The sequence below is a fragment of the Papaver somniferum genome, chromosome 11, assembly GCF_003573695.1.
Source record: "Papaver somniferum cultivar HN1 chromosome 11, ASM357369v1, whole genome shotgun sequence".
In the NCBI taxonomy this organism is placed as follows: domain Eukaryota; kingdom Viridiplantae; phylum Streptophyta; class Magnoliopsida; order Ranunculales; family Papaveraceae; genus Papaver; species Papaver somniferum.
This window is the reverse complement of record NC_039368.1, coordinates 23323497-23333141: the sequence shown is the minus strand read 5'-3', so window position 1 is coordinate 23333141 and position 9645 is coordinate 23323497. Positions and strand designations below refer to the sequence as shown.

The 9645-nt window shown below is 41.1% G+C and overlaps 1 protein-coding gene across 1 annotated transcript; it reads left to right on the top strand.

Moving 5' to 3' along the window:
- The first annotated feature begins 276 nt into the window (after positions 1–276).
- Positions 277–1514, top strand: LOC113320114 (protein LURP-one-related 8-like). The gene is made up of 2 exons (XM_026568054.1): positions 277–599; positions 705–1514. The coding sequence occupies exons 1-2, from the start codon at positions 354–356 to the stop codon at positions 1095–1097; spliced, it is 639 nt and encodes a 212-aa protein (XP_026423839.1). The 5' UTR covers positions 277–353; the 3' UTR covers positions 1098–1514.
- The last annotated feature ends 8131 nt before the right edge of the window (positions 1515–9645 follow it).

The following is a 9645-nucleotide window of genomic DNA, read 5'->3' as shown; positions in this document are numbered from 1 at the left end:
TTAAAGCCCTTCAGCAGCGATCATGGTCGTGAGATCCTACAAATTGTTGTTTAATCCGAAGCCAAGAAAATAATTAGTTCTTAATCACACGTGTCATCACCCTTCACCACAAGTTTATCCCTGGACCCTGCCCATCGGAATCTACCCTACAAGTAAACATACACAAATAGTTGTCAGATTAACTTTAAAGGGAAGATCACACCACCACGCATCCCAGACTATAAATACAACCTGTTCCCACGACATAAACTTCAAACTCTCAAAACACTTCTTCTACTTCACACTACACAGTATTTTTCCTCTATTAAACCGGTTGCATAATTTAACCTGAGACTTCAGACAGATTAAGAACCATGCCAAAGGTTTATCCCAACGAAACAGCAACAGAGCAAACAAAAACCCCCCGACATATTTCAGACAGGCAAGTGGAGGTATTAACGATATGGAAAAAATCACTTCTCTTCAACAGTGACGGTTTTACAGTTTTTGATACAAAAGGAAATCTTGTTTTTCGTGTGGATAATTATCAATCGGGAAGTAAAAATGAAATTGTTTTAATGAGCGGCACGGGAAAACCTCTTCTTACTATCCGTCGTAAGGTGAGCGTAGTTTCTGTCTTTTATTTGTTTTTTATTTGTTTCCATGGACATTTACTCAGGATTTATTAATAGCATCTAATTTTTATTTTGTTAATGTGTTGACAGAGATCGAGTTTTGCAGATAATTGGATGGTGTTCGACGGGGAAACTTCAGTTAGTCCAATATTTCTGGTGAAAAAGCCCGTGAATTTCTTGGCTTCAAAGGACCTAGCTCAGGTGATATCTTGTCAGAGTATCAACGGTTTAAAAAGTTTGTCAAGTAAGGAACTGATGTATGAGATTATCGGGTCGTATGCACAACGGTCCGTGGCTGTGTATGACAACAGAAAAAGACTTGTAGCGGAAATTCAAAGAAAAGAAGCTAAAGCAGGTGTATCATTCGGTGGTGATGTGTTTAAGCTGACAGTACAACCTGAACTTGATCAGATAGTTGCGATGGGTCTTGTTATATTAATGGAACAAATGTTTGGATTGAGAAGATCAATCAGTTTACGGTAATCATTGAGGCGTTGGATGATGAATGGTTTGATGAGCTAGCAGAAGCCTGGAACGGTCGTGAAACCCCAAAAAGAGTCAAGTTATCCTGTTGTCGGCTGACGAAATGTATACCGAGATATTTACGGAAGACATTACAGCATTGTGTCGTGTCCAAGCCCCAATAGAAACTAAACACGCTACATGCAAGCTCAGCTACAATTCCCAACTTGAAAAGGCTTAAAATGCGACAACGATCGCTTATGGACATGGATATAGGGTAATAACCATGCCAAGGCATAACCGACAGCACAAACTAAACTAAATCTCTGAGTCATCGAACATCAAATAATTTGATATGTATTCATTAAAAATATAATATGTATATATCATCGTCGTCTTGGCACTAAAAGCCAGATAGTGCCAACAACCAATGTAAGTACCCTGTAAGTATTGTTTATGTCGAAGTAATAAGATTTAAATAATTTAATATATTTCTTGTGTCATTAGATTATGTGTATACAATTGTTTCTTTGTTTACACGGTTAACGTTCATATTTATATTTAATCGTATCTGGTAACAAAGTTTTCATTCAATCCTCAGGTGATTAATATCGGGAAAGCACTTCTTAAAGAGAAATGGGTTTGGCATATCTTTAAGCTTCAAATCTAAACCAAATTTTCAATAGGATTTTTTATCATTTCTAGTTTGGTCATGAGTTGGTTGTAATCTTTCCGAAGACTAGCTCATCTATAACTTTCTTTGGGTTGATAAAATAAAAGAAAACAAAAAACACTTCCTTTAGTTGTACATTTTTTTTTTCTTTATAATACACTTGAAAACAAGTTGGCAAGGGCTCACATGTCTCATAACACTACGCTGAAATTCGTCTAGTAACTAGGATTTGGCCGAAATAAACCAGACGCACTCTCAAATTTCTTTCTTTTTTAGATGGACTGTGATTTCTCCTTTTAGCCATACCCAAGAATTATGTGCCAAACAAGAAATGGGAAGTTTGAGGGACTGGTAGGTGCATCTCAACTACAGCTCCATGATCACAGGTTTTAGGTGTGTGCGCGCTTCAAAATATCTTATGGTCGGTGGGCCAAGGTTGAAAATTCTAAACCCCCACCGAATTGAAAGTTGCATCATCGTGCATCATTGAACATGAGTATGACTACTGCATGAGTAAAAGATGGTGACTAACCTGGGCTGAATTTATGATTTAGGTAAACATGTTCTCAGCCATTTTCAAAGTTTGAAAAATCATCTGTAAATTGTGTTTAAACATTGTTCTTTTGTATCCTATGCAACACTCCTTTATGAACATCTTAGTAAAATAAAACGATGGTAAGTCTAAAATAATGCTTGAAAATTTATGCTCAGCATTCATGTTAAAATATTTTGCTTTCTAAGATATCAAACCTCACTATCTATAAATTTTAATTTTAACCGTTAATTTTCAAAATAATAGATGATGATATCATATGTTTAAATTGTGCCAATTTTGGTATAAATAAGAGGAAAAAATTACCAAAATCTAGCTTTGAGTTACTATTGTTTGTGTTTTATAAAATAAAATAAAAGATGCCAAAGGTGACCTCAGCCCCAAATCCTTTCCTTTACTCTTAATCTGTGTGGGAACGTAACGAAGGCTCTCAACGGAACTTCACTCAATTAGGGATCCTATCCTTGAAGTGGAGTTGCGTCGCTCCTACACAAAGGGCAGCTGTTAGCGGAATCAGAGCTCTTGGGTAAGAAGCCAAGAAAAAGTTCACACTAGGCTCAGCGGGAATTTTGCCCGCATCTGATCCCCAATTCTTGTTCACCGTGGATGATCTCGGTGAATTGTGACCTCGTACGATCTTGTCGGGTGAGCAAGAGCCGCTTCGTCACAGTACTGACATATGGGAACTGTGGAACAATGTGACAATATCCACGGCAACGGATCCCCTCTAAGAGAAAGAGTTATGAGTCCCTTTAAAAATTGAGTAAGGAGAAGGTGATAAAGTTCTTTTCCAACTACTGGATAATGGATTAAATAGAGAGGTTGGAATAAAAAAATGTGTGAGATGGGCGATACATAAACTGCCTCTCACTTGAGAGACCCTACATATATATATATATATATATTTGGTTTTATTAGTGATTTTCAACATTGAGCACCAAAAGAAGTTTCGCTAGCTCCACCAAGTGTTATTGTTTTTGCCACTTATGACGTACTGCTTCATCTGATCAGGTATGTCATTGAGTGTAGAGAGAAAGGGGATGATCTACCCCCATAGTGAGAAAAAGTTTGCTCACTGAAGTAGCTTTTTACTCCCCATAACTATTTTTGTAACGAAAATAGCTCAACCAGATAAAACTAGAGTTGTGTTGCAGAATGGTTGATCTTTTGTAACACTTAACAAACACGAATAAGGATCTGAAGCAAAACTATATTTTTTCCCCTTTATTTGGATTTTAGAAAGGACGGAAGCGAACGAATATCCATATGTGAAATATCCAACCATTCTTTGTTTTGATTTTGTCTCAAACTCATCTCCTTGAATTTTCTTTTACTATAAAGGGTTACACTAGGAATTCGTAAATAGGGATTGTAGTTCGTCCATAATTTGAGTTTGAAGGGGTAAGTGCTCTTGAAGCAATTCATTGTGGTTAAATCATTGACCAATTATATTCATAGTATGTGAATTGTAAATTGTAATGGTACCTTACCTTATATGCACAAGACCCTCATATGAAATGATTTTTTCTCATTAACGACGATTTCATTACCACATGTTGAATTTAGCAGCATTCAGGGATTTATTTTAGTTCTTTCAAGAATTTAGGAGTGTAAGTTTTCTGCCTTCATATCTGTGGAGTTAGCTTCTGTTAAAATAAATGCTCTAGTTGAATCCACGTGCATTGGTATGTCAAGTCTGTTGCAAGATTTAGATACCAAAACAATTTATTTATTTGTAGCCTATTAAAATCATCTTCTGTCAAGATTAGATTAGGTAGTAGAACTCTTAGGATCATCAAAGTTACTACTGAAGATTCAAGAACACACGAGGACATCATTCGAAAAACTTCATCTAAAATTGGTAACAAAGGCAGATTTTCCTTTTAGACTCATTTTCCTTATATCTATTTATCTTTCATAGCAAAGTCAAAAACTTTAGTAACTACTGTATTGCAAATAGGGATTGAACAATTTGAAAAAGTTCTATAAGCTTTGTGCGTTTGAGTTTGCAAACCTAATGGTGATTTCGCGGACCCACACAGCGTAAGAACTTTCTGAACTCCATATCTAACACCCAAATTTTTCTTATGACGGATGTTTCATTGCACGAGATGAATCTTCATCTCAAGCTTGTGTTTCATACTCTGGGATACGTCATTTTTATAATGGTGCATCAGCTTGAATCTGTGATGCATGCTTATTGCAAATGATGCATCTTATCTCAGAATTCATCATTGGGCAATAATATGTACTTTGTGATATGTTGCTAGGATAAATAAATCAACTCGAACGTGTGATGTTTTCAAAAAAAGGTGTATCGTATGGGAATATTGATGCTATGACATTATTATGCTTGTCCATTACCAGGAGATGCAACATTCCTCTATGTTTCTTACCGAATAAAGCATTAATAATGCTAGTTTCATCTAATACTGCACCCAAATGAAATTGGGTGGTCATGGGTGTCATTTTTCTCCTAAATTTCGGAGTGTGCAAAATACGAATAAGACTTATACAGGGAGGGGACGTTGGTTAAGAAATAAAATGCGTTACTATGGTGCATTAGGCAAGTTGGACATCGGCTAAGAACGAGATGCATCCTATACATCTACTTGGATGATGTATGTCTCGAAAAGGTACTGGGATTCGGTGCATGACCCTTAACTCTAAAACTCTTATTTGTAGAAATTTCAATGAGATATATACATATATATATATATATATATATATATGTATATATATAAGGAAGAGGTGTTAACTGAAGGGGGAATGTATCTATAATCTACAAATCTTAAACGATGGAGCATATTCGATGGAAAAACATCATTACGCCGTGTTGCTTATTCGAGGAAGCTTCATGATGCATTTGCATCATTGTTTATGTGTTTCATACTGATAATTCATTATTTTTATGCATTACGAAGAAAGGATGAATGTTACACCAATTTTCATATGCCAAACAAGAGGATTAATATCTGCAAACTAAGTGGAATCAATGATTGTACATCCCTTGTGAAAGTCTGTTGGCCTATATGCATTAGGATTTGCTTGGCATTCGGCATTGCAACACGAGTTGGCTTTAGTTGTTAGTTTTGAAATTGATGAACTACGGTCTGCACTAGATCCTTTTATGGTATGGGTTGGATACGTAATAGACGAAATGAACTATATTTGTGGTTCAACAGTTTATTTATCGTACCATATGTCTTGGAATAAGAGACAAGAGATGATTACAACACATGACGAGATAATTGCAGCCTATTTATTGTATGCTTATACTTCCTATCAAGATATTTCATGGTGACATGCACTAATTACAAATTGGGCATGACTAGGTGTTGATGGTGGTTTTTAGCTTAGGGTTAGAATCGTAAAACCTTAGTCAAACAGTGACGTAACTCTGAAAAAAAACAAAACTTGAGTAATAATGTCTCCACTAAGCGCATTTATTGAGCCCTTCAATAGGTCTGTGATAAAATTAACAGGGTACCTTTTTTTAATGCTAATTAGGGTCTCGACATGCCAAACCCTAATTCCCACGTCACTGTGCCAAAGGCATGCCATGCCAGCCACATCTCCGCGCTAAGGAATGCCAACCATGCCAGCCGCACCACTGTGCCAACGGCATGCCATGCCATCCACATCTCCGCGCCAAGGCATGCCAGCCGCACCACTGTGCCAACGGCATGCCATGCCAGCCACATATCCGCGCCAAGGCATGCCAACCATGCCAGCCGCACCACTGTGCCAACGGCATGCCATGCCAGCCACATCTCCGCGCCAAGGCATGCCAACCATGCCAGCCGCACCACTGTGCCAACAGCATGCCATGCCAGCCACATCTCCGCGCCAAGGAATTCCAACCATGCTAGCCGCACCACTATGCCAACGGCATGCCATGCCAGCCACATCTCCGTGCCAAGGCATGCCAACCATGCCAGCCGCACCAATGTGCCAACGGCATGCCATGCCGGCCACATCTCCGCGCCAAGGCATGCCAACCATGTCAGCCACACCACTGTGCCAACGGCATTCCATGCCAGCCACATCTCCGTGCCAAGGCATGCCAACCATGCCAGCCGCACCACTGTGCCAACAACCATGTGGCCCTACCACCATGCCGCTGGCTGCCAAGCGGAGGGTTGCAATAATCAACGGTTACCCTTCCATCTGAGATGCAAATCTCAGCCGTACAAGTTCGACATCTAACGCATGGCAACTTCTGGCCCGAGTCCAAACATCACGGTTATGCCAAAACCCTAATTTTGGCCGCGCCTAAAACATGCCAAAGCCATGCGGCCCTACCACCATGCCGCTGGCTGTCAAACGGAGGGTTGCAATAATCAACGACTACCCTTCCATCTGAGATGCAAATATCAGCCATACAAGTTCGCCACCTAACGCATGGAAACTTCCGGCCCAAGGCCAAACATCACGGTTATGCCAAAACCCTAATTTTGGTCGCGCCTAAAACATACCAAAGCCATGCGGCCCTACCACCATGTCGCTGGCTGCCAAACGGAGGGTTGCAATAATCAACGGCTACCCTTCCATCTGAGATGCAAATCTCAGCCGTACAAGTTCGCCACCTAACGCATGGAAACTTCCGGCCCAAGGCCAAACATCACGGTTTTGCCAAAACCCTAATTTTGGTTGCGCCTAAAATATGCCAAATCCATTCCGGCCCTACCACATGTTGTTGGCTGCCAAATGGAGGGTTGCAACAATCAACGGCTACCATTCCATCTGAGTTGCAGATCTCAGCCGTCAACGTTCGCCACCTAACGCATGACAACTTCCGGCCCGAGGCCAAACATCACGGTTTTGCCAAAACCCTAATTTTGGCAGCGCCTAAAATATGCCAAAGTCATGCCGACTATGTCGCTCGCTGCCAAAATAAGGGTTGCAACAATCAATGACCACCCTTCCTCCTGAGATACAAATCTCATCCATACAAACTTGCCACACCGAACGATTTGTGGCAATCTCTTGGACACGACGCCAAAACCCTAATTTGGATGTGCCAAAAGCATGCACGCGCTGCAACCATGCCGCTGGTTGCCAGGCGAAGGGTTGCAACAATCAACGGCTGCCCTTCCTCTAGATTCGAATCTCAACCATACAAACTTTCCACCAAAAGATTTATGGCAATCTCTTGGCCACGACGCAAAAACCCTAATTTTGCCATGCCAAGAGCATGCAAGCACTGCAACCATGCCGCTGGTTGCCCAAACGAAGGGTTACAACAATCTACGGCTACCCTTCCTCCTGAGATGCAGATCTCATCCGTACAAACCTTCCACCAAAAGAATCGTGGCAATGTCTTGGCTGCGATGCTAACTCTTAGTCACGACACCAACTTGGATGCAATGCTAACTCTCTGGTCACGGCACCGACATGGATACGATGCCTATTCTTTGGTCACGACACCAACTTGGCTACAAACGCCAAATCCTTTGGCCACGCCACATGTAGAAACATGCTACACGTTTTCTAAGAAAACACTCCAGACATCAAAACATGTCACAAACTGGGGGATGCTCATCAGGGTATTGGTCTGGAGGTTTACAGCGTGCGGCGTACACTACGCCCGTTACAGGAAAGTGTCATAAGGGTGAGGCGGTTAGTAAATACAAGAATTAATGGTAAAACGTTTTCTTCATTATGGAAACATCAATTCCAGGCGTTACCCGTTACCACTTTCTTCCATTTACTCAACCGTTTCCACTTCTTACGATACCAGGGTACGTTTCGTTGCGACTTGTATAAATAGGTCTCACCTATTTCCACAAAACACAAGTTTTTGGTCAGGAACATACAACACTCGGAAATCATCTGTTAGCTTTCACATCTTTTATATTTCCACTTTCTGATACAAGTCGTCAAACAACTACTCTTCCCGAATCAACTATTCTGGTATCAACAGTCTCTTCGCTTCCATCCCTAAACCAACCCTTCTCCTTCACTTTGTGACTGAAGCAAGTCTGGAATGGCCATTTCTTGGTTTAGGCCGGATTTTTAGAGATTGATCTCTCGAATCAAAGTACTCCCTTGCAGTACATTGTTTGGGGTTTAGACTCGTGTCTCACCCACACACACGAAATTACCGAAATCAGCAGAAACCGTTTTCACCCTCAAACAATTGGCGACCACAGTGGGAGATTAATATCTCGGTTACAATACGAATTTCCGACTATCGATCTCATACTTCGACCCAGACATCAAGACGGTAGAAGCAAACGATCCACTCATGGATCGACGACTCAGTTACTAGACGACCCGATTACCAGTCATGCCACGACAAGGGATGGCTGGGGACTTCCCAGAGGTAATAAGCAAACGATCCGCCTAGGGATCGACGACTCAGCTATCACACGACAAGGAGTGACTGGGGAATTCTCGCGATCACGACGGCGCTTCCCATAAAACTCGGACTTACACCCGGTAGATCCAGTTTCGTTAGGAGATCCAAAAAACCGAGTAAGTCTTGTTAGGAAAAATACATGGTCTATTACTTAAAATCTTCACTGAGATGATAAAAACCTATAGCCATATTGTTCCCATGTTTCATTTCATGCTTTCTACTGTCGCACAACATTCACAATTCCATGGCTTTCCTGGGGTACTTATGCTACTTATAGTCATAACCAAAACAACATTATTCTAAAACAATTCATTCCAAAAGAATAATCCAAAACCCTCATAGATAACAGTTATCTATCAATTCAAATCAAACCATAAACCAAGCGCTTTGTTTGCGTTTCAAAAAGAAAAAACCCTAACGCCCAGTTCTTCGTGGAATCAATGGCAGTCACCTACCCGTACGTGCCTACTTTGCATCATAATGATTACTCGTCACTATTCATGAGGAAGCCGACGTTACTACGGTGATATTCGAAGAGGAATTGTTTATGATGAAGTATCTCTACAAGTTTATGAAAGGAATACCTATGGCTAGGGTTTGCACCAACACAAAAAAACAAGAAAACAAATTGGAAGAGAAACACTGGAGTACATACCTGGAATATGCTTGCCCACTTTATTGCTACCGCGCTACCGCTAACACCAGGACGTGAGAACAAAGCGCCAACAGCTTGCATCCTTCCAGCGGTAACAGCTTGCATCTTTCCATCTCCAGCAGCTTGTATCCTTCCAGCGCTAACAACTTACACCCTTCCAGCTCCATATTTTCGCTCCACAGCCATCCAGAGTCCAACGCAATCTCCTTCGCTCCACAACCAGCCAAAGCAGCGCCATCCTCACCCATCGAAACAGCTTCATGGCTCCAGCACTCCGTGATCGAAACCGCGCCATCTCTGCACGATACACCTACGTTCACCAGA